The 26957-nt window shown below is 28.7% G+C and overlaps 1 protein-coding gene across 7 annotated transcripts in view; it reads right to left on the minus strand.

The window, feature by feature from the left end:
- loaf (low-density lipoprotein receptor domain containing lost and found) overlaps positions 1-26957 on the minus strand; it is a 289295-nt gene that overhangs the window by 214406 nt on the left and 47932 nt on the right. For all 7 annotated transcript variants that reach the window (XM_073980712.1, XM_073980708.1, XM_073980713.1 and 4 more), the window contains one exon: positions 7748-8753. In XM_073980712.1, coding sequence (XP_073836813.1) covers positions 7748-8450 — 703 coding nt within the window. In that variant the 5' untranslated portion in view covers positions 8451-8753. The remainder of the gene's footprint in view (positions 1-7747; positions 8754-26957) is intronic.

The following is a 26957-nucleotide window of genomic DNA, read 5'->3' on the forward strand; positions in this document are numbered from 1 at the left end:
TAAAATCTAATCTAATCCGGATTCAAAAGACCCAAAATGAGCTTTCAGAATATCAATAGAGATCAATATTGAAACCGCACGTTTTACATATATCTAACGGGTGTTTTTTTACAGGTTTGTTTTTCGAATAGAGATAAATCTGGCATTTTATGGTCAAATCTGGCAACTCTAATGTCATTTGTGTTCAGTTTGGTTTGCCATTTCATCATGAACAGATTGACAAAAGAACAACGCTTGCAAATCGTGCAAATTTATTTCGAAAATAATGGTTCAGTTCGCGAAGTTTACCGCAAGCTCCGTCCATTTTATGGTCGAAATAATCGTCCATCGGAGCAATTAACTCGGTTAACCATGGATCGTTTTCGAACTACGTTTACTCTATATGATAATACGCATCCGCAGAGACGTCGAACAGTGCGCACTGAAGAAACAATTGCCGCTGTAGAGCAAAGTGTTGAAGAGGACCCGAATGAATCTATTCGACACCGTGCACAGCAATTGGAGCTTTGTCCATCAACTTTATGGAAGATTTTGCGCAAAGATCTTGGCTTGCGACCTTAAAAGATCCAGCTTGTGCAAGAATTAAAGCCGCGAGACCATGTAATGCGTCGTGATTTTGGTGTATGGGCCGAAAATTGGATTGATCTCGATGCTGATTTTCATCGCAAAATGTTGTTCAGTGATGAGGCTCATTTTTGGTTGAATGGCTACGTCAACAAGCAAAATTGCCGCATTTGGAGTGAAGAGAATCCACATAAGACCCTTGAGACACCATTACATCCACAAAAACTGACTGTTTGGTGTGCTCTATGGGCTGGTGGAGTCATTGGGCCATACTTCTTCCGAAATAATGATGGAGAGGCAGTTACAATTAATGGAGACCGGTATAGAGCCATGATAAACGACTATTTTGTTCCCGAATTGGATGGCATGAATGTGAATGAGTTGTGGTTCCAACAAGACGGCGCTACATGCCACACAGCGCACGTCACAATCGATTTATTGAAGGAAACATTCGATGAGCGCATAATTTCGCGGAATGGACCTGTAAATTGGCCACCAAGATCGTGTGATTTGACACCATTGGATTATGTTCTTTGGGGATATGTGAAGTCGCTCGTCTACGCCAACAAACCAGAAACGTTAGGGGAATTGGAAGCCAACATTCGTTTCGTTATTGCCGACATACGGCCCCATATGCTCGAAAAAGTGGTTGAAAATTGGATGTCTAGAATTGGCTTTATTCGAGCCAGCCGCGGCGGCCACATGCCCGAAATCATAAAGCCAAAATGATGGACATTAAAACGATTTTCTTGTGTTTTATTTCAATTCGAAGTTCTATACCACTAAAAAAAACACCCGATACATAGTTTTCATTTGGAAGGCGTATAACGTTTCAGATGTCGATAATCCACAGCAACAAATGACCTTTCAGATTAAAAATATAGTCGATTTAATAATTTGATTAAATAATTAGTTTGTTCACCAACAAAAATTCTAAACTTATATACCAAATTTCTCAAGGATTGATATAAAAATCAAATATTTAAATTTTAGTCCGTGGGTGCGTATGACTATTTTTAATTCCTGGGTATCTTTAGAAAAATGTCCATAACTTCCAAAGTATTCAACGTATTTCAATGGCGATTTGCATTTCTGAAATCTTATAAATCCAGCAAATCAAATATGCCCAACACTTTGAAAGTCTTAAGGGAAATTCTTCCCTAACTCCCCAAGAAACTAACAAATTAAACATTTAAAGGCACCTCAAGTTTCAATTTAGAAATGTATTCTTTCAAAAATGTATAATTTTCAAAGGTTTTATATAAAAATCCGACTATAAAAACTAAGGCTCCGAAAGTCTGAGATATTCTCCTGAATACCTTTTAATTGTTCCACGTCGATTTTAGACTACAGGATTAATCTTTTATAGTCAAAAAATCCGCATGAAAGGGCTTTTATAGTCGAGGAAACCTGTTAAGGGAGTTTCTTTTGTCGATAAGACGCCTTAGGAAGCTTCTCTAGAGGAGAAGTCCTTAAAGGGGGCTGTTATGCTCAAGAAGACCACTTAATGAAGCTTCTATGATAATGAAACAGCTTATGTAGTAGAAAATATAGCTTGAATATGCTATAGTAGAGAAAATCCCTTAGGGTGTTTCTATAGTCGATAAGATCACTTAAAATGGCTTCTATAGATGAGAAGTTATCTTGAAGGGAAAGAAGATCCGTTAAGCTACATCTATAGTTGAAAAAACCGTAAGGTAGCTTCAATAGTCGATAGGACCACTTAAAGGGACTTCTACAGTCGAGAAAATCCGTAAATGAAGCTTTTATAGTAGATAAGATCATTGAAGCAGATTCTGTATAGTCGAGAAAATCCCATAGGTAGCTTCCATAGTAGATAAGACCACTTAAAGAGGCTTTTCTTGTCGAGAAATTATCTTAAAGGTGCTTCTATAATCGAGAAGACACTTTAAGCGACTTCTATAGTCTAGAAAATTTCTTATGGAGCTTCTATAGTCGATAAGACGCCTCGAAACAGCTTCTATATTCGAGAAGTTATCTTAAGCAGACTTTTATAGTCGAGAAGACCCTTTAAGCGACTTCTATAGTTCAGAAAATAGCTTAGGGAGCCTCTGTAGTCTATAAGACCCCTTGAAGGAGCTTTTCCAATCGAGAAGTTACCTTGAGGAGGATTCCATACCCGAGAAGATCTTTTAATCGAGAAAATCCCTTAGAGAGCTTCTATAGTCGATAAGACCCCTTGAAGCGTTTTGTATGGTCAAGAAAATCTCATAGATAGCTTTCAAAGTCGATAAGACCTCTTAAAGAAGCTTCTCTAGTCGAGAAGTTCTCTTATAAGTTCTTCTATAGTTGAGAAGACCCTTTAAGCGACCTCTATAGCCAAGAAAATCCCTTAGGGAGCTTTTTTAGTCGATAAGACTTCTCTCAGAGGCTTCCATTGCCAATACGACCAATTATTGGAGCTTCTCTAGTCGAAAAGTTATCTTAAAGAAGCTTCTATAATGGAGAAGACACTTTAGGCGACTTCTATAGTCGAGAAAATCCATTACGGAGTTTCTATAGTCGATAATACGCCTAGAAGCAGCTTCTATATTCGAGAAGTTATCTTAAGCAGACTTTTTATAGTCGTGAAGAGCCTTTAAGAGACGTCTATAGTCGAGAAGTTATCTTGAAGAGGATTCCATAGCCGAGAAGATCTTTTAACCGACTTCTATATTCGAGAAAATCCCTTAAGGAGCTTCTATAGTCGATAAGACGCCTTGGAGCGTTTTGTATGGTCAAGAAAATCTCCTAGGGAGCTTCTTTTGTCGATAGAACCCTTTGAAGCAGCTTCTGTAGTCGATAAGTTATCTTGAAAAGGCTATTATAGTCGAGAAAATCCCTAAGATAGCTTTCAAAGTAGATAAGACCTCATAAAGAAGCTTCTCTAGTCGAGAAGTTATCTTAAAGAGGCTTCTATAATCGAGATGACGCTTAAGGAGATTTCTATAGTCGAGAAAATCCCTTAGGGAGCTACTATAGTCAATAAGACCCCTTGAAGCAGCTTCTGAAGTCGAGAAGTTATCTTAAAGAGACTTCTATAGTCGAGAAGACCCCTTATGCGACCTCTATAGCCAAGAAAATCCCTTAGGGAGCTTTTATAGTCGATAAGACTTCTTGAAACAGCTTCTATAGTATAGAAAAACCCTCAGAGGCTTCCATAGCCTATACGATCAATTACAGGAGCTTCTCTAGTCGAGAAGTCATTTTAAAGAGGCTTCTATAATCGTGGAGACACTTTAAGCGACTTCTATAGTCGAGCAAATCCCTTATGGAGCTTCTATAGTCGATAATACGACCTAAAGCAGCTTCTATATTCGAGAAGTTATCTTAAGCAGACTTTTATAGTCGAGAAGACCCTTTAAGAGACGTCTATAGTCGAGAAAATAGCTTAGGAAGCTTCTATAGTCGAGCTTTTCTAGTCGAGAAGTTATCTTGTGAGGCTTCCATAGCGGAGAAGACCTTTTCACCGACTTTTATAGTCGAGAAAATCCCTTAGGGAACTCCTATAGATGATAATACTCCTTGAAGCGTTTTCTATAGTCAAGAAAATCCCCTAGGAAGCGTCTTTTGTCGATAAGACCGTTTGAAACAGCTTCTGTAGTCGAGAAGTTATCTTGAAAAGGCTACTATAGTGGAGAAAATCCCTTAGATAGCTTTCAAAGTAGATAAGACATCTTAAAGAAGCTTCTCTAATCGAGAAGTTCTCTTAAAGAGGCTTCTATAATCGATAAGGCACTTTAAGCTTCTGTAGTCGAGAAGATATCTTGAAAAGTGATCTTAAAGAGGCTTCTATTGTAAAAAAGACCCTTTAAGCGACCTCTATAGCCAAGAAAATCCCTTAGGGAGCTTTTATAGTAGATAATACTTCTTGAAGCAGCTTTTGTAATCGAGAAGTTATCTTGAAGAGGCTTATTTAGCAGAGAAAACCTCTTAGAGAGCTTCCGTAGCCGATACGACCACTTATCGGAGCTTCTCTAGTCGAGAAGTTGTCGTAATTAGGCTTCTATAATCGAGAAGACGCTTTAGGCGACTTCTATAGTCGAGAAAATCCCTTAGGGAGGCAACTATAGTCGATAAGACCCTTGAAGCAGCTTCTGAAGTCGAGAAGTTATTTTGAAGAGGCTTCTATAGTAGAGAAGACCCTTTAAGCAAATTCTATAGTCGAGAAAATCCCTTAGGAAGCTTCTATAATCGATAAGACCCCTTAAAGCTGCTTATGATGTCGAGAAGTTATCTTGAAGAGGCTTCTATAGTAGAGAAAACCCCTCAGGTAGCTTCCGTAGTCGATAAAACCACCAAAAGGGGCTTCTCTATCCGAGAATTCCTCTTAGAGAGCCTTCTATAGTCGAGATGATCCTTTAATTGACTTCACTAGTTGTAAAATCCCTTAGGGAGCTTTTACAGTCGATAGGATCCCTTGAAGCTGCTTCTATAGTCGAGAAGTTATCTTGAAGAGGCTTATTTAGCTTCCATAGTCGATTAGACCACTTAAAAGACCTTCCTTAGTAGAGAAGTTCATCTAAAGAGACTTCTACTGTCGAGAAGACATATTAAGGAAGGTTTTGTGTTCGAGAAACCCCTTTAAGGGAATTCGAAAGTCGCGAAAAGGCATGAAGAGCGTCTACAGTAGATAAGACCCTTAAAGGTGTTTCTTTAGTCGACAAAACCGCTTAAAATGGCTTCTGTGGTCGAGAAAGCCGCGTATATGGGTTTTAAAAGGCGGAAATACCTCATAAAGAGGTTTTATGTTAGCAAAGATCCCTTAAAGTATATGCTAAATGCTAGACGACATATTAAAAGGCCTTATAGACGTATGTGATATTCTCCTGAATATTTTTTATTGTTCCACGTCTATTTGAGATAGTTCATGTTCCTTACTCAAATGATCTTAAAAGCTTTCGGAAATCTCCTGGAGTCTTAATTCAGGCCATAATAACATTTTAAAGATCTCTCCATACTCTAGAAGCTTTTTCGCAGAACTTTAAATATCCATTAGTTTATAAGACTTCCCATTCCAAAAACAATTTTCGATTTTAAGACCCTATCAAACTCTATCTTAGGTCTCAGACATTTCTTTAAAGTCTAGAAATACCTTTCAAGTATAAACTGTCGAAAATTCGTAGCTTCAAAGGACCTTAAAGGTTCAAAAATATATTCGATTAAATGCTCTGGCTGTCCTCTAACAATATTTCCAAAAATATATTTAATATTTTCCTATGTTATATAGAAATAGAATATTTTAATTTGAGTCCGTGGGTGCGTATGACTATTATTAATTCCTGGGTATCTTTCGTAAATTGACCATAACTCCCATAGTATTCAAGTTATTCGAATGAAAATTTCCATTTCTGAAAGCTTGCAAATCGGGCAAACTAAAACTACCGAAAACTTTGAAAGTTATAAGGGGATAAGATATAATTCCCTCTTAGGACTTTAAAAGTGTTTGGCAGTTTTAGTTTGCGAGATTTGCAAGCCCCAAGAAAAATAAAAACTAAATGTTTGAAGATATTCCAACTGAAGACTCAGGTTCAGAAACTCATTTTTATAACGTTTTACATAAAAACCCAACTATAAAAACTAAGCCCCCAGAATATGCAGAAAATGCACCGCTGAGGTAAACATTTGGATAATACGCAGACTCAAGGGACACTACGGCTTAAAAATACGTTCAGTTAAATGCTCAAGTTGATCTCAAATACAATTTCTGAAAATATATTTCGATTTTTAAACGTATTATATAAAAATCGAATATTTTCTTTCACGTCCTTGGGTGCGTATGACTACTATTAATTTGTGGGTGTTTTTAGAAAAATGATCATAATTTCCAAACATTTCAAGCGATTCCAATGGGAATTTCAGTTTTTCAATCCTTGGAAATCACACCAAACAATAATGACAAATTATCTTCAAATTTTGGTGTAAGTTAAGCTTTTAAAGCCTTCGTAGATTTAAAAATTCAAATTTTAAATATTTGTAGGACTTGTTTTTTAACAACTTTCAACAACAAAACTTTAAACTTTTCAAGCAATTTCTATGGAATTTTTAGGTTCTGAATCCTCGGAAATTGCACAAAACAAAAATCCCAAATTCGTTTAAGATCTTAGAGCAAGTTATGTTTTCAAACCTTCAGTCATTTTACAATTGTGCAATTCTTTGATATTTTTTGAAATGCCTTAAAACTGATAAACTGTCGTTGTCACGAAGGAGTTGACACGTTAAAAATACATCCAATTAAACGCTCAAGCTGATCTCAAACAAAATTTCAAAAAATATATTTCGATTTTCTAACGTATTATATAAAAATCGAACATTTTCTTTCACGTCCTTGGGTGCGTATGACTATTATTAATTCGTGGGTGTTTTTAGAAAAATGGTCATAACTTCCAAACTTTTCAGGCGATTCCAATGGGAATTTCAGTTTTTCAATCCTTGGAAATCACACCAAACAATAATGACAAATTCTTTTCAAATCTTGCTGGAAGTTAAGCCTTTAAAGCCTTCGTAGTTTTAAAAATTAAATTTTTTAAATATTTTTATGGCAATTTTTTTGAACAACTTTCAAAAATACCCAAAGATTTCAAACTTTTTAATCTATATTTATGGAATTTTTAGTTACTGAATCCTTGGAAATTGCATGAAACAAAATCCCAAATTCGATCTAAGAGCAAGTTATGTCTTCAAATCCTTCGGACATTTAACATTCGTAAAATTCTTTGATATATATATATATATATATATATATATATATATATTTTTTTTTTTTTTTTGAAATGCTTAAAAACTGAAAAATTGTCATAATGGAGCTGACACTATGGAGCTAACACGTTAAAAATACGTCCAAATAAACACTGAAGTTGATCTCAAACAAAATTTCAAAAAATATATTTCGATTTTCTAACGTATTATACAAAGTTCGAACATTTTCTCTCCCGTCCTTGGGTGCGTATGACTATTATTATTTCATGGGTATATTTGGTAAATTAGCCATAACTTCCAAAGTTTTCAAGTGATTCCTATAGAAATTTCGGTTTTTGAATTTTTGGAAATCACACCAAACGACAAAGACAAATTCTTATCAAGTCGTGCTGCAAGTTATGCTTTTAAAACCTTCAGACATTTAAAAATTCCAATTTTTTCCGTAGTATTTTTTTATGACAAAAATAAAAATTTCTCTACTTACAGTGTTTACTTTTCTCCGCAGCGACTTGATGATGTGCGTTATGTGCCAGTATGCCAAACAGCATTAGAAACATTAAAAAGCATTTTCTGGAAATTGACGTTTGCTGGTTGTGGCGGCCGACACCGCCGCTCCACCAGGTTTTATTAAACTTGGCCACAAATGTAGCAGCTGCTGCAGTTAGGAAGTAACAAAAGTGATGCAACAACATTATGATGTTGGTAAATGCTGAAAATGATGATAATGAAATGTTGGAACCATCTAACGGCCTGGTGGAAACTGCTGTTGTTGCTGCTTCTGATGTTGTTGCCCAAGAAGCTGATATTGTTTTGGGCTTATTGTTGCAGGCTTTGAAGTTGGGGTATGTTAAAATATTATTTAAATAAAATTTAATATTTTTTAAATGGCAGTTGTTATTGTTGTTGGTTTTATTTTCATGGCTAAAAGTGTTCATCCGGGTACTGCTAGTCGTCGGCACATCATGTTTACTACACCACCCCTCATTATCAGAAACGCCGTTATGAGCCTTCGTAGCTTTGACCATTTTTATTGCCACGCCTGGTTTATGGCCCTGGCCATTGTTGCCATTGCCGTTGTTGTTATTGTTTTTATTATTCACCACATTTATGCTATCTTGCAACTCGTTACACTTAAATTCAAGTATTTTGTCCGGTGGCCCCGGGCCACATGATGTTGGCTGCAACATTATTCTTATGTTGGTATTTTGTTGCCTTTCTCTGCCACTACTAAAACTTCTTCTCCCGCCACTTTCTTCGTTCGTTTCGCTATGCTTTTACTCACTCTTTTGCTTTTTGTAACGATTATGTTTCGTGGGCTCGTTGTCGTGTTCGTTTGGCTGGCTAAGTTTTACCGTCATTGTTTAGCAATTAAACATAATTTTTAAATGTATCTCTAAGTGTGCCCCCGAGGTAATTATGAGCTTTTAATTGAATTTTTTCTTATCTTTGCCTTTGTCCTTGTGTAAAAGAAAAAGATTTTTACGAGATAGCTGGAATGAAGAAAAGGAAATATAAATTAAATTAACAAAAAAAATGTTTAGAAATAAAGTTAGGTTAAGGGAAATTTTTAAATGGAGTCTATGGAGTGGAGTGGAGCGTATACTTTTTAACAACACCCAAACGAAATGGGTTATCACTGGGATAAAGGTGAAATAAAACATTTTACGACATTCATAAATGGCTGCATATTTGATGAATTGTGGAAATTATATTTAAGCAAACACCATAAAACGTAATATAACAGTTTCAACACTAGTATAACAATTTATAGCCAAGCCATACACACATAATTATAAAAATTTGGTGATAAACTTGTCTAGAAACTCATAAGAGCTTTTGTAACACAATTTCTTGCTAGTATAACAGTTTCAGGAATCTGTTATACTAGTGTTACAGTTCATAGAATATGTTAATTATGTATGTTCTAAGATAAAAATGCCGAGAAACACAAAAAAGTCCTTTGGAAAACTGTTATACAAGTGTAATTAGGCTTTTTGCGAATATAATCCTAACTAAAAACACCATATAGGTTTGTAGTAAACTTTTTTATTGGTATAACAACACCAAAACAGTAGTATAACAGTTTTGAAATCAATATAACCCCATTTTCCATAAACAATAATCACAAGAGATTTGTCATAAATTTCCCAGAAATTCATAAGAGCTTTGCAACATCATTTTTTTCTATGTATAACAGTTTCAGGAATATTTTATTCTAATATTAGAGTAAGCAAAACACTAATTGCCTGTTTCACTAAGACGATTCGAATACAAATTCGCTCGAACTACTACCAAACTTCTGTTTTTTTAAAAAATATATTTGTATTGTATTCTATAACTGTAGAACGAATTCGAATCGTCTTAGAGAAACAGGTCATAAATTATGTATATTTTAAAATACTAATGCCAAGAAAGACAAACAGTGATGTAAAATTATTTGTACACGTTTGGAAAACTGTTATACATGTGTAATTATGCTTTTGTCGAACATAATCCTAACTAAAAACACCATATAGGTTTGTAACAAACTTTTTTTTATTGGTATTACAATCTAAACCAGTAGTATAACAGTTTTGAAATCAATATAACCCCTTTTACCTAAGCAATAATCACATAATCACAAGAGATTTGTCATAAATTTCCCAAAAACTCATAAGAGATTTGCAACATCATTTCTTTCTATGTATAACAGTTTCAGGAATATTTTATACTAGTTTTAGAGTAAGACAAACACTAAATTATGTATCTTTTAAAATGTCATGAAAGACAAAACAGTGATGTAAAATTATTTGTACACTTTTGGAAAACTGTTATACTGTCTTAAAATACCATATATCTTTCTGAAACTCGTTTTCGTGAGTATAGCAATCAAAACCAGTTGTATAACAGTTTATAGACTAGTATAACACTTTCTTCCATAAGCTATAACCACATAATTATAAAAGTTTTGTACCAAACCCGCCTAGAAACTCACAAGAGCTTTACAACACAATGTTTTGCTAGTATAACAGTTTCCGGAATCTGTTATATTAATACGGCAGTTCATATAATCTCTTAATCATGTATTTTTTAAGATGAAAATGCCAAAAAATACAAAAAAGCGATGTATAATAATTTTTACACTAGTATAACAGTTCTGGAAAACTATTATACAGGTGAAATTATGGATGTGTTAAAGTAAATCTTGTGTAAAAACATAAGAGAGCTATGTAAAATGCATTTTGTGTGAGTATAGCAATCAAAACCAGTAGTATAACAGTTTTTACATGGGTATAACACTCCATTCCATAGCCAATAAACACGTACTTATTAAATATTAGTCACATATTTGCCCAAAAACTCAAGAAAGACAAAAGAGTGAAACTCGTTTTCATGAGTATAGCAATCGAACCCAATTGTATAACAGTTTATAGACTAGTATAACACTTTATTCAATAAGCTATAACCACATAATTATAAAAGTTTTGTAACAAACTTATCTGGAAACTCACAATAGCTTCACAACACAATGTTTTGCTAGTATAAAAGTTTCCGGAATCTGTTATACTAATATGGCAGTTCATATAATCTCTTAATCATATATTTTTAAAGATAAAAATGCCAAAAAATACAAAGTAGCGATGTATAACAGTTTTGTTAAACTATTATATATGTGAAATTATGTATATGTTAAAGTAAATCTTGTGCAAAAACAAAATAGAACATTGTAAAATGTATTTTGGGTGAGTATAGCAATCAGAACCAGTAGTATAAGAGTTTTTACACTAGTATACCACTTTATTCCATAGCCAATAAACACGTACTTATTAATGATTTGTCACAACCTTGCCTAGAAACTCAAAAGAACTTTGAAATACAATGTTTTTCTCGTATAACAGTTTCAGCAATCTGTTATACTTATATTGTAGTTCATATAATACCCTAATCATTTATGTTTAATGATAAAAATGCAAAGAAGTACAAAATCGTGTTGTAGAATAATTTTTACACTAGTATAATAGCTTTGGAAAACTATTATACATGTGAAATTATGTATGTGTTAAAGTATCTCGTGTAAAAACATAAGAGAGCTTTGTAAAATGCATTTTGTGTGAGTAAAGCAATCAAAACCAGTAGTATAACAGTTTTACATTGATATAACAATTCATTCAATAGGCAATAAATACGTACTTATTAAAGATTTGTCACAAACTTGCCCAGAAATTCGTAAGAGCTTTGTTACACAAATTCAAATTAGACCCCGACAAAATTAACTGTTATACTAACAAAACGGTTTCAGGGTTTTGTTATACTAAGACTATAATTCATATGTATGTATAATCTCATAATATCGTGTGTCGAAACAATATATGGCATTGTAAATTTGGTTTTACCCTAGTATAACAGTTTTGAAAGACTATTATACATGTGAATTTACATATGTTTTAAAGTTAATATTGTTTAAAACCACCATAGAACTTTATAAAACATATATTTTATGAGTATAACAGTCAAAACAAACTATTATGCTAATATAACAGTTTCTGTAGACTGTTATAATAAGATTATAGTTTATAATAAGACTAGCAATTATGTATATTAAAAAGAAAATCTTGTGAAGAAAAGCCATATAGACTTAGAAAATAGTTTTTACACTAGTATGTCACTTTTGTAAAACTGTTATACAAGTGTACTTATGTATATTCTCAATAAAATCTGTCTAAATACACCATAAAGCTTTGTAAAATGAATTTTCATAGGTATAATAGTCAAAACTAACTGTTATACTAATATAACAGTTTCTGGAATTCATTATACTAAGACTATAATTTATAAGAAGAAGGTAATTATGTACAATTTAAGAAAATCTTGGGCAAAAACACCACACTGCGTTAGAAATTGGTTGATGCACTAGTATAACACTTTTGGAAAACTATTATACAAGTGGTCTTATGAAAGTTTTAAAGTTATTTTTGTATAAAATACCATAAGGCTTTGTAAAAAACATTTTTCATGAGTATACAAGTCAAAATTAACTGTTATACTTGTATAACAGTTTCTGGAATTTATTATATTAAGACATAAATATAAGAGATTTGTCATTAATTTCCCAGAAACTCATAAGAGGTTTACAACATGATTTTTGTCGACAAAATTAACTGTTATACTAACAAAACGTTTTCAGGGCCTTGTTATACTAAGACTATAATTCATATGTATAATTTAATAATACCGTGTGTCAAAACACTATATGGCATTGCAAATTGTGTTTACTCTAGTATAACAGTTTTGAAAAACTATTATACATGTGAATTTATATATGTTTTAAAGTTAATATTGTTTAAAACCGCCATAGAAATTTATGAAACACATTTTTCATGAGTATAACAGTCAAAACAAACTATTATGCTAGTATAACAGTTTCTGTAGACTGTTATAATAAGATTATAGTTTATAATAAGACTAGCAATTATGTATATTAAAAGAAAATCCTGTGCAGAAAAGCCCTATAGACTTAGAAAATAGTTGTTATACTAGTATAACACTTTAGGAAAACTGTTATACAAGTGTACTTATGTATATTCTCAATAAAATATTGTCTAAACAAACCATAGAGCATTGTAAAATTCATTTTCATAGGTATAACAGTCAAAAACTAACTGTTATACTAGTATAGCAGTTTCTGGAATTCGTTATACAAAGACTATAATTTATAAAGAGATAGTAATTATGTACAATTTAAGAAAATCTTGGGCAAAAACACCACTCTGCGTTAGAAATTGGTTGATGCACTAGTATAACACTTTTGGAAAACTATTATACAAGTGGTCTTATGAAAGTTTTAAAGTTATTTTTGTATAAAAAATACCATAAGGGTTTGTAAAAAAACATTTTTCATGAGTATACAAGTCAAAATTAACTGTTATATTTGTATAACAGTTTCTGAAATTTATTATATTGAGTCATAATTATAAGAGATTTGTTATAAATTTCCCAGAAACTCATAAGAGCTTTGCAACATCATTTTTGTCTATGTATAACAGTTTCAGGAATATTTTATACTAATATTAGAGTAAGAAAAACACTAAATTATGTATGTTTTAAAATAAAAATATCAAGAAAGACAAAGCAGTGATGTAAAATTATTTGTACACTTTTATAACACTTTTGGAAAACTGTTATACTGTCTACAAATACCATAAAGCTTTCTGAAACACGTTTCCATGAGTATAGCAATAAAAACCAGTAGTATAACAGTTTCTGGAATTTATTATATTAAGACCGTAACTTATAAAAAGCTCGTAATTATGTGCAATATATAAGAACATATAGCACTGGTAAATAGGTGTTATACCAGTAAAACACTTTCGGAAAAACAATTATAAAAGTGGTCTAATGTATGTTTTGAAGTTAGCAGCATACATTTTGCGTTAGAAATTAGTAGTTGCACCAGTATAACACTTTTGGAAAACTATTATACAAGTGGTCTTACGTATGTCTTAAAGTTAATATTGCCTAATAACGCCGTAGAGCTTTTTAGAATATATTTTTCAGCAGTAAAACAGTCGAAATTAACTATTGAACTGATATATCAGTTCCTGTAATCTGTTATACTAAGACTATAGTTTACAAAACTCTTGTAATTATTTACAATGAAAGAAAATCGTGTGCAGAACTGCTGTGTAGCGTTATAAAATAGTTATTCTACTAGTATAACAGTTTTGCAAAACTACTATACAAGCGTTGTTATGTATTTTTTAATTTTTTTCTATATACACCTCAGAGATTTATAAAACACCTTTTTATGAATATAAAAGTCAAAATGAAGTATTTTACTAATATAACAGTTTCGGGAATCTGTTATACTAAGACTATAATTTAGCAAAAAAGTAGTAATTATTTAAAAGTAAACAAAGATCTTGTGCAGAACCACCATATAGCGTTACAAAATACTTGATACACTTGTATAACACTTCTGTTACACTAGTATAACACTACATTATTGTTATAATTATGTGTTTTCCATGATAAATGTGTCTTAAAACATATCAAAGAGTTCTAAAATAGTTACTTCACTAGTATAACACTTAAAATAAACTTTTATACTAGTATAACAGTTTATGAAAACTGTTATACAACACAATTTTAAATATTTTTCAACAAGGTTTTAACATTTCACTTTGCTTAAACTTAATTTCCAATCAACCAAGGACGACTCTACGCAACAAATTGACACCCCAGTTCAAAATCAAATTAGACACTGACAAGCATGATTTAGCAATTATTTGCCTTAGGGGTGGCAAACAAAAAAAACAAACTGACAGGACAGGACAGTTGCTGTAACACATGCACATATAACGAGGCAAAAATATGTAAGCAACACATACTAGTTTACTAAATGTAAAAGTAGGAAGAAAGTGGGAACCAAGAAAAGGCAAAGGATTTAATTAAGGGGGGTAAGGTTTGAATCCTTCACACCACATAAAGATGAACTGTTGAAGTTTAAGTGTCGGAGTTAAAGTTCACCTCTGTACTTAGAGAGCTTAAATGTCCTCTTCTTCTTTAATAAGGTAACAACTTCCCCTGACAAAAAATCCACCTTCTCCCATTCATTTGCCTAACCTCGTCATTCATTACAAAATCTTCTTCTACTTCTCATTTCATTACAACAAAATTGTGCAACAAATCAATAGACTTCATACTCTGGTGATAATTGAAAATCTATGACAGCAACACTTGCACTCACCCACACACACACATGGTCACACAGCACTGTGTGTGTCTGTATATGTGGCTGTCTGTCTGTCAGTCACTTCGTTTCTGAGTGTGTGTGCGTATGATTTTGTCCTAAACTTGTTGATGTTTGCAGAAATCTAATGAAAAATCAATTAAAAAAATTCCTAACAAATTTTCATTTTGATTTTGACCATAGACCAACCGACCGGATCGACCACACAACACCACAGATCAGACATCAGCATGTGGGCAGGCGATAGAGAGAGAGAGAGAGAGGTTCAGAGAAAGGGAGACACATTTGTAAAATTACCACCCATTTTAAAATGCATATTAAGTGGACATTAAGGGGATGGGAGACCATAAACAGTGGGTACCACCTACTGACCAGAGACACATTCTATATAACCAAAATAGCCAGCTGCTTGACACTAGTGCAATATATAAGAACATATAGCACTGGTAAATAGGTGTTATACCAGTAAAACACTTTCGGAAAAACAATTATAAAAGTGGTCTAATGTATGTTTTGAAGTTAGCAGCATACATTTTGCGTTAGAAATTAGTAGTTGCACCAGTATAACACTTTTGGAAAACTATTATACAAGTGGTCTTACGTATGTCTTAAAGTTAATATTGCCTAATAACGCCGTAGAGCTTTTTAGAATATATTTTTCAGCAGTAAAACAGTCGAAATTAACTATTGAACTGATATATCAGTTCCTGTAATCTGTTATACTAAGACTATAGTTTACAAAACTCTTGTAATTATTTACAATGAAAGAAAATCGTGTGCAGAACTGCTGTGTAGCGTTATAAAATAGTTATTCTACTAGTATAACAGTTTTGCAAAACTACTATACAAGCGTTGTTATGTATTTTTTAATTTTTTTCTATATACACCTCAGAGATTTATAAAACACCTTTTTATGAATATAAAAGTCAAAATGAAGTATTTTACTAATATAACAGTTTCGGGAATCTGTTATACTAAGACTATAATTTAGCAAAAAAGTAGTAATTATTTAAAAGTAAACAAAGATCTTGTGCAGAACCACCATATAGCGTTACAAAATACTTGATACACTTGTATAACACTTCTGTTACACTAGTATAACACTACATTATTGTTATAATTATGTGTTTTCCATGATAAATGTGTCTTAAAACATATCAAAGAGTTCTAAAATAGTTACTTCACTAGTATAACACTTAAAATAAACTTTTATACTAGTATAACAGTTTATGAAAACTGTTATACAACACAATTTTAAATATTTTTTCAACAAGGTTTTAACATTTCACTTTGCTTAAACTTAATTTCCAATCAACCAAGGACGACTCTACGCAACAAATTGACACCCCAGTTCAAAATCAAATTAGACACTGACAAGCATGATTTAGCAATTATTTGCCTTAGGGGTGGCAAACAAAAAAAACAAACTGACAGGACAGGACAGTTGCTGTAACACATGCACATATAACGAGGCAAAAATATGTAAGCAACACATACTAGTTTACTAAATGTAAAAGTAGGAAGAAAGTGGGAACCAAGAAAAGGCAAAGGATTTAATTAAGGGGGGTAAGGTTTGAATCCTTCACACCACATAAAGATGAACTGTTGAAGTTTAAGTGTCGGAGTTAAAGTTCACCTCTGTACTTAGAGAGCTTAAATGTCCTCTTCTTCTTTAATAAGGTAACAACTTCCCCTGACAAAAAATCCACCTTCTCCCATTCATTTGCCTAACCTCGTCATTCATTACAAAATCTTCTTCTACTTCTCATTTCATTACAACAAAATTGTGCAACAAATCAATAGACTTCATACTCTGGTGATAATTGAAAATCTATGACAGCAACACTTGCACTCACCCACACACACACATGGTCACACAGCACTGTGTGTGTCTGTATATGTGGCTGTCTGTCTGTCAGTCACTTCGTTTCTGAGTGTGTGTGCGTATGATTTTGTCCTAAACTTGTTGATGTTTGCAGAAATCTAATGAAAAATCAATTAAAAAAATTCCTAACAAATTTTCATTTTGATTTTGACCATAGACCAACCGACCGGATCGACCACACAACACCACAGATCAGACATCAGCATGTGGGCAGGCGATAGAGAGAGAGAGAGAGAGGTTCAGAGAAAGGGAGACACATTTGTAAAATTACCACCCATTTTAAAATGCATATTAAGTGGACATTAAGGGGATGGGAGACCATAAACAGTGGGTACCACCTACTGACCAGAGACACATTCTATATAACCAAAATAGCCAGCTGCTTGACACTAGATGATCAAAAATTACATGTACTGGACTGTAGAAACCAAAAAAGCTATGTATTGCGCAGTAGACGTCATCTATTCTATAGAAGATGACGTCAGATATTCTACAGAAGATGACTTCTGATGTCATCTACTCTACAGAAGATGACGTCAGACGTCATCTATACTAGAGACTATGATGTCAGACGACATCCATTCTACAGAAGATGACGTCACGCGTCATCTATTCTGCGAAAGATGACGTCAGACGTCATCTATTCTACAGAGGATGATCTTAGACGTCATTTACTCTGCAGAAGATGATTCAGACGTCATTTACTCTATATAAAATGAAATCAGACGTCATTTACACTACAGAAGATGACATCAGACATAATTTACTCAGAAGATGACGTCATACGCCATATATTCTACAGAAGATGAAGTCACGCGTCATTTATTCTACAGCTGATGACGTCATATATTCTACAGAAGATGACGTCCACGTCATCTATTCTAGCAAAGATTAAGTCAAGCGTCATCTATTCTAGAGAAGATAACATCAGACGTCATATATTTTACAGAAGATAATGTCCGAAGTCATCTGTTCTACAGAAGATAACGTCATCTATTTTGCAAACGATGACGTCAGGCGTCACCTATTCTACAGAAGATGACCTCAGACGTCCTCTACTCCACAGAAAATGTCCTGAAACGTCATTTATTCCTCATTAGATGACGTCAGACGTCATTCATTCTACAGTAGATAAGGTAAGATGTCATCCATTCTATAAAAGATGACGTCAGACATTATCTATTCTACAGAAAATGACGTCAGACGTCATATATTCTACAGAAGATGGCGTCAGACGTTATCTATTCTACAGAAGATGACGTCACATGTCATGTATTCTACAGAAGATGACGTCAGACGTCATCTATGCTATAGAAGATGACTTCAGACGTCATCTACTCCACAGAAAATGTCCTGAAACGTCATCCATTCTATAGTAGATATGGTAAGATGTCATCCATTATATAGAAGATGACGTCAGACGTCATCTATTCTACAGAATATGACGTCAGACTTCATCTTTTCTACAGAAGACGACGTCAGAAGTCATATATTCTACAGAAGACGACGTCAGAAGTCATCTATTCTACAGGAGATGACGTCACATGCCATTTATTCTACAGAAGATGATGTCAGAAGTCATCTGTTCTCGAGAAGATGACGTCAGACGTCATCTGTTTATTCTACAGAAGATGACGTCGCATGTCATCTATTCTACAGAAGATGACGTCTGACGTCATCTATTCTACAGAAGATGACGTCTCACGACATTTATTCTACAGAAAATGACGTCAGACGTCATCTATTATACAGAAGATAACGTCAGACGTCATCTGTTCTACAGAAGATGACGTCAGACATCATCTGTTCTACAGAAGATGACGTCAGACATCTGTTCTACAGAAGATGATGTCAGAAGTCATCTGTTCTATAGAAGATGATTTCGAAAGTCATCTGTTCTACAGAAGATGACGTCAGACGTCATCTATTCTACTAAAGACGACGTCAGAAGTCATATATTCTACAGAAGATGACGTCACATGTCATCTTTTCTACAGAAGATGATGTCAGAAGTCATCTGTTCTCGAGAAGATGACGTCAGACGTCATCTGTTCTCGAGAAGATGACGTCAGACGTCATCTGTTCTGTAGAAGATGACGTCAGACGTCATCTGTTCTGCAGAATATGACGTCACACGCCATTTATTCTACAGAAAATGACGTCCAACGTCATGTATTCTACAGAAGATGACGTCTGACGTCATCTATTCTACAAAAGATGACGTCTGACGTCATCTATTCTACAAAAGATGACGTCTCAAGACATCTATTTTAAAGAAAATGACGTCACACACCATTTATTCTACAGAAAATTACGTCAGACGTCATCTATTATACAGAAGATAACGTCAGACGTCATCTGCTCTACAGAAAATGACGTCAGACATCATCTGTTCTACAGAAGATGACGTCAGACATCTGTTCTACAGAAGATGATGTCAGAAGTCGTCTGTTCTATAGAAGATGATTTCAGAAGTCATCTGTTCTACAGAAGATGACGTCAGGCGTCAGCTGTTCTACAGAAGGTGACGTCACACGTTATATATTCTACAAAGATAATGTCAGACGTCATGTATTCTACAGAAGATGACGACAGGCGTCATCTATTCTACCGAAGATGACGTCACGCATTACCTGTTCTACAGAAGACGATGTCAGAAGTAATTTGTTCTACAGAATATGACGTCAGACGTCATCTATTCTAGAGAATATGATGTCACATGACATCTCTTCTACTGAAGATGACGTCACACGTCATCTATTCTACAGAAGATGAAGTCACGCGTCATTTATTCTACAGACGATAACGTCACACGTCATCTATTCTACAGATTATGACCTCAGACGTAATTTACTTTACAGAATATGACGCCAGACGTCATCTATTCAATATAAAATCACGTCGGACGTCATATATTCTACAGAAGATGGCCTCAAACTTTATATAGTCTACAGAAGATGACGTCAGACGTCAATTATTCTACAGAAAATGATCGCTGACGTCATTTCCTCTACAGAAGATGACCTCAGCGTCATCTACTTCACAGAAAATGTCCTGAAACGTCATATATTCCTCAAAAAATGACTTCAGACGTCATCCATTCTACAGAAGATAAGGTCAGGTGTCATCCATTCTACAGAAGATAAGGTCAGGTGTCATCCATTCTATAGAAGATGACGTCAGATATCATATATTATATAAAAGATGACGTCAGACGTCACTTATTCTAGAGAATATGATGTCACACGTCATATGTTCTACAGAAGATGACGTCAGACCTCATCTGTTCAACAGAAGATGACGTCAGACATCTTCTGTTCTACAGAAGATGACGTCAGACGTCTTCTGTTCTACAGAAGATGACGTCAGATGTCATCTGTTCTACAGAAGATGACGTTAGACGTCATCTGTTCTACAGAAGGTGACGCCAGACGTCATCTGTTCTACAGAAGGTGACGCCAGACGTCATCTGTTCTACAGAAGATGACGTCAGATGTCACCTGTTCAACTGAAGATGACGTCAAACGTCATCTGTTCTACAGAAGATGACGTCAAACGTCATCTGTTCTACAGAAGATGACGTCAGACGTCACCTGTTCTGCAGAAGATGACGCCAGACGTCATCCATTCTACAGAAGATGACGTCACATGTCATCTATTGCATAGACATCATCACACGATATCTATTCTATAGAAGATGATGTCAGACGTTATCTATTCTACCGAAGATGATGTCAGAAGTCATCTGTTCTACAGTAGATGACGTCAGACGTCATATATTCTACAGAATATGACGCCAGACGTCATCTGTTCTACAGAAGATGACGACAGACGTCATCTGTTCTACAGAAGATAACGTCAGCCGTCATATATTCTAGCGAATATGACGTCACACGAGATCCATTCTACAGAAAATGACGTCAGAAGCCATTTTTTCTACAGAAGATGACGTCAAATGTCATCTATTCTACAGAAGATGACGTCAGACGTCATCTATTCTACGGAAGATGACGCCAGACGTCATACATTCAGGAGAAGATGACGTCGGACGTCATTCATTCTATAGAAGATGACGTCAGACGACATCTGTTCTACAGAAGATGACCTCCGACGTACTCATGCTACAGAAGATGACCACAGACGTCATATATTCTACAAAAGATGACCTCTGATGCCATCTACTCTATGGAAGATGACTTCTCAAGTCGCCTGCTCTATGTATGTAACTCTTTTCACGCACCCTTTCTCATTTCATTTTTGTGGTCGCCTTCCATATCGTTTTTTGCATAAACCATAATAACCAACTGTCGAACAATTTATTAACTTAATTGGATTTATCCAAAAACATTTCGAGGTTTAAATATCATTTCGAATTGATTTTTGCAAATATTTGAGTTAATCAAAACTGAAGCAGAGACAGAGGGCAAAAAATAGCAAACGGAAACCAACAAAATGTTTAATCAGCAAAATAATTTGTTGTGTCAACCAAACAAAGGACAACACACACATTTCTGCCAAGCCCCCCACCTTCATCCAAACACCACTAAATCATTATGAATATGGAGGAAGCAAAAAAAGGAATTTTGCATTTGGAGGCGGATATTGTTGATGATTATTGTTGCAATAAGCACAAAAATGGAATTGCATGGACAATAACGGTTCGAGATGATGCTGACAATGACAAAACAGGATTTTCTGGCATAACGAGGTGATAATTTATTCACTCTCTAGCTCCACTCACTACGTATAAAGAGGAGCGAGTGCGGTGGATGGACATGTGTGTTTTATAGGATTGGTTATTTGCGAAATAAATAATGAGAAAAACAAACGAATTTCGAAAACAAACGTTTCAAATTAGAACGTATATTGAAAATGTTTCAAAAAGGACTTTTTTGAATTTTCTTTTGTCTCAAGAAATTTTAAGTGTCATGCTTTAATCTTTAAGCTACAACTATGACCACTTGAACCAAAATGACTCACAATGGTCATTGACCTGCTATCCTTATACTAGTAAAGAAGACAGGCACAGTCACATACCACTTAACGGATTTTGTCATTCAATCTTTCTCTTCTGTTCTGTTCTTTTATTTTCCCCATTATTTTTTCTGCTTCTTTCCTTGACACAAAAACCCTATTAATCGTTTGTGAAGGATGTGAAAGATGCCAATGATGGCGATGATGGATACTAAACCAGATTTCTTTTTTTCGTTATTTCAGCGTTATTGCTTTGCTTGCCTTTAAATGCCCAGTTGCTTTGGTTGAGCTTTCATTTTTATGCTTTGTTTGCAGGCAGGGAAGGGACGAGTTTTGGGTTTCTGATTGTCGTCAGAGGTGTTGCTAAAGCAGCAAAACGAAAATTGTTTTTACAATATAAGAATTAAATTAAAATCGCAGCTGTTAAGCTGCTTATCTTTAAAAATGTTAGTCATTTTTTCTGCTTCTACTACCGCCTTTCGTTTCTTTGCTCGTTCTTTCTTTCCTTGGAGCAATGATTGTCCTTTTACTTTGTTGTTTTTGGGAATTTTAGCTTTGTACGTTTTCAAGTCTGTTTTTGTGTCTCTTTGGCGGTTTTTTCTTCATAGTTGGCTATTTTTCAATGAAGAATATAAATTGGAGAAAAGGAGAAGTTAGAGGAAAATAAAAATTAAAAAAGTAGAGTGAGAAAATACAGCCAAGAGAAAATTTGTGATGGATAAAATATAAAATATAAAATATAAAATATAAAATATAAAATATAAAATATAAAATATAAAATATAAAATATAAAATATAAAATATAAAATATAAAATATAAAATATAAAATATAAAATATAAAATATAAAATATAAAATATAAAATATAAAATATAAAATATAAAATATAAAATATAAAATATAAAATATAAAATATAAAATATAAAATATAAAATATAAAATATAAAATATAAAATATAAAATATAAAATATAAAATATAAAATATAAAATATAAAATATAAAATATAAAATATAAAATATAAAATATAAAATATAAAATATAAAATATAAAATATAAAATATAAAATATAAAATATAAAATATAAAATATAAAATATAAAATATAAAATATAAAATATAAAATATAAAATATAAAATATAAAATATAAAATATAAAATATAAAATATAAAATATAAAATATAAAATATAAAATATAAAATATAAAATATAAAATATAAAATATAAAATATAAAATATAAAATATAAAATATAAAATATAAAATATAAAATATAAAATATAAAATATAAAATATAAAATATAAAATATAAAATATAAAATATAAAATATAAAATATAAAATATAAAATATAAAATATAAAATATAAAATATAAAATATAAAATATAAAATATAAAATATAAAATATAAAATATAAAATATAAAATATAAAATATAAAATATAAAATATAAAATATAAAATATAAAAATAAAATATAAAATATAAAATATAAAATATAAAATATAAAATATAAAATATAAAATATAAAATATAAAATATAAAATATAAAATAAAAATATAAAATATAAAATATAAAATATAAAATATAAAATGTAAAATATAAAATATAAAATATAAAATATAAAATATAAAATATAAAATATAAAATATAAAATATAAAATATAAAATATAAAATATAAAATATATATAAAATATAAAATATAAAATATAAAATATAAAATATAAAATATAAAATATAAAATATAAAATATAAAATATAAAATATAAAATATAAAATATAAAATATAAAATATAAAATATAAAATATAAAATATAAAATATAAAATATAAAATATAAAATATAAAATATAAAATATAAAAATATAAAATATAAAATATAAAATATAAAATATAAAATATAAAATATAAAATATAAAATATAAAATATAAAATATAAAATATAAAATATAAAATATAAAATATAAATATAAAATATAAAATATAAAATATAAAATATAAAATATAAAATATAAAATATAAAATATAAAATATAAAATATAAAATATAAAATATAAAATATAAAATATAAAATATAAAATATAAAATATAAAATATAAAATATAAAATATAAAATATAAAATATAAAATATAAAATATAAAATATAAAATATAAAATATAAAATATAAAATATAAAATATAAAATATAAAATATAAAATATAAAATATAAAATATAAAATATAAAATATAAAATATAAAATATAAAATATAAAATATAAAATATAAAATATAAAATATAAAATATAAAATATAAAATATAAATATAAAATATAAAATATAAAATATAAAATATAAAATATAAAATATAAAATATAAAATATAAAATATAAAATATAAAATATAAAATATAAAATATAAAATATAAAATATAAAATATAAAATATAAAATATAAAATATAAAATATAAAATATAAAATATAAAATATAAAATATAAAATATAAAAATATAAAATATAAAATATAAAATATAAAATATAAAATATAAAATATAAAATATAAAATATAAAATATAAAATATAAAATATAAAATATAAATATAAAATATAAAATATAAAATATAAAATATAAAATATAAAATATAAAATATAAAATATAAAATATAAAATATAAAATATAAAATATAAAATATAAAATATAAAATATAAAATATAAAATATAAAATATAAAATATAAAATATAAAATATAAAATATAAAATATAAAATATAAAATATAAAATATAAAATATAAAATATAAAATATAAAATATAAAATATAAAATATAAAATATAAAATATAAAATATAAAATATAAAATATAAAATATAAAATATAAATATAAAATATAAAATATAAAATATAAAATATAAAATATAAAATATAAAATATAAAATATAAAATATAAAATATAAAATATAAAATATAAAATATAAAATATAAAATATAAAATATAAAATATAAAATATAAAATATAAAATATAAAATATAAAATATAAAATATAAAATATAAAATATAAAATATAAAATATAAAATAAAATATAAAATATAAAATATAAAATATAAAATATAAAATATAAAAATATAAAATATAAAATATAAAATATAAAATATAAAATATAAAATATAAAATATAAAATATAAAATATAAAATATAAAATAAAAATATAAAATATAAAATATAAAATATAAAATATAAAATATAAAATATAAAATATAAAATATAAAATATAAAATATAAAATATAAAAATATAAAATATAAAATATAAAATATAAAAAATAAAATATAAAATATAAAATATAAAATATAAAATATAAAATATAAAATATAAAATATAAAATATAAAATATAAAATATAAAATATAAAATATAAAATATAAAATATAAAATATAAAATATAAAATATAAAATATAAAATATAAAATATAAAATATAAAATATAAAATATAAAATATAAAATATAAATATAAAATATAAAATATAAAATATAAAATATAAAATATAAAATATAAAATATAAAATATAAAATATAAAATATAAAATATAAAATATAAAATATAAAATATAAAATATAAAATATAAAATATAAAATATAAAATATAAAATATAAAATATAAAATATAAAATATAAAATATAAAATATAAAATATAAAATATAAAATATAAAATTATAAAATATAAAATATAAAATATAAAATATAAAATATAAAATATAAAATATAAAATATAAAATATAAAATATAAAATATAAAATATAAAATATAAAATATAAAATATAAAATATAAAATATAAAATATAAAATATAAAATATAAAATATAAAATATAAAATATAAAATATAAAATATAAAATATAAAATATAAAATATAAAATATAAAATATAAAATATAAAATATAAAATATAAAATATAAAATATAAAATATAAAATATAAAATATAAAATATAAAATATAAAATATAAAATATAAAATATAAAATATAAAATATAAAATATAAAATATAAAATATAAAATATAAAATATAAAATATAAAATATAAAATATAAAATATAAAATATAAAATATAAAATATAAAATATAAAATATAAAATATAAAATATAAAATATAAAATATAAAATATAAAATATAAAATATAAAATATAAAATATAAAATATAAAATATAAAATATAAAATATAAAATATAAAATATAAAATATAAAAATATAAAATATAAAATATAAAATATAAAATATAAAATATAAAATATAAAATATAAAATATAAAATATAAAATATAAAATATAAAATATAAAATATAAAATATAAAATATAAAATATAAAATATAAAATATAAAATATAAAATATAAAATATAAAATATAAAATATAAAATATAAAAATATAAAATATAAAATATAAAATATAAAATATAAAATATAAATATAAAATATAAAATATAAAATATAAAATATAAAATATAAAATATAAAATATAAAATATAAAATATAAAATATAAAATATAAAATATAAAATATAAAATATAAAATATAAAATATAAAATATAAAATATAAAATATAAAATATAAAATATAAAATATAAAATATAAAATATAAAATATAAAATATAAAATATAAAATATAAAATATAAAATATAAAATATAAAATATAAATATAAAATATAAAATATAAAATATAAAATATAAAATATAAAATATAAAATATAAAATATAAAATATAAAATATAAATATAAAATATAAAATATAAAATATAAAATATAAAATATAAAATATAAAATATAAAATATAAAATATAAAATATAAAAATATAAAAATATAAAATATAAAATATAAAATATAAAATATAAAATATAAAATATAAAATATAAAATATAAAATATAAAATATAAAATATAAAATATAAAATATAAAATATAAATATAAAATATAAAATATAAAATATAAAATATAAAATATAAAATATAAAATATAAAATATAAAATATAAAATATAAAATATAAAATATAAAATATAAAATATAAAATATAAAATATAAAATATAAAATATAAAATATAAAATATAAAATATAAAATATAAAATATAAAATATAAAAT

This window comes from Musca autumnalis, unplaced genomic scaffold, assembly GCF_047663935.1.
Source record: "Musca autumnalis isolate F117 unplaced genomic scaffold, ASM4766393v1 scaffold_4, whole genome shotgun sequence".
In the NCBI taxonomy this organism is placed as follows: domain Eukaryota; kingdom Metazoa; phylum Arthropoda; class Insecta; order Diptera; family Muscidae; genus Musca; species Musca autumnalis.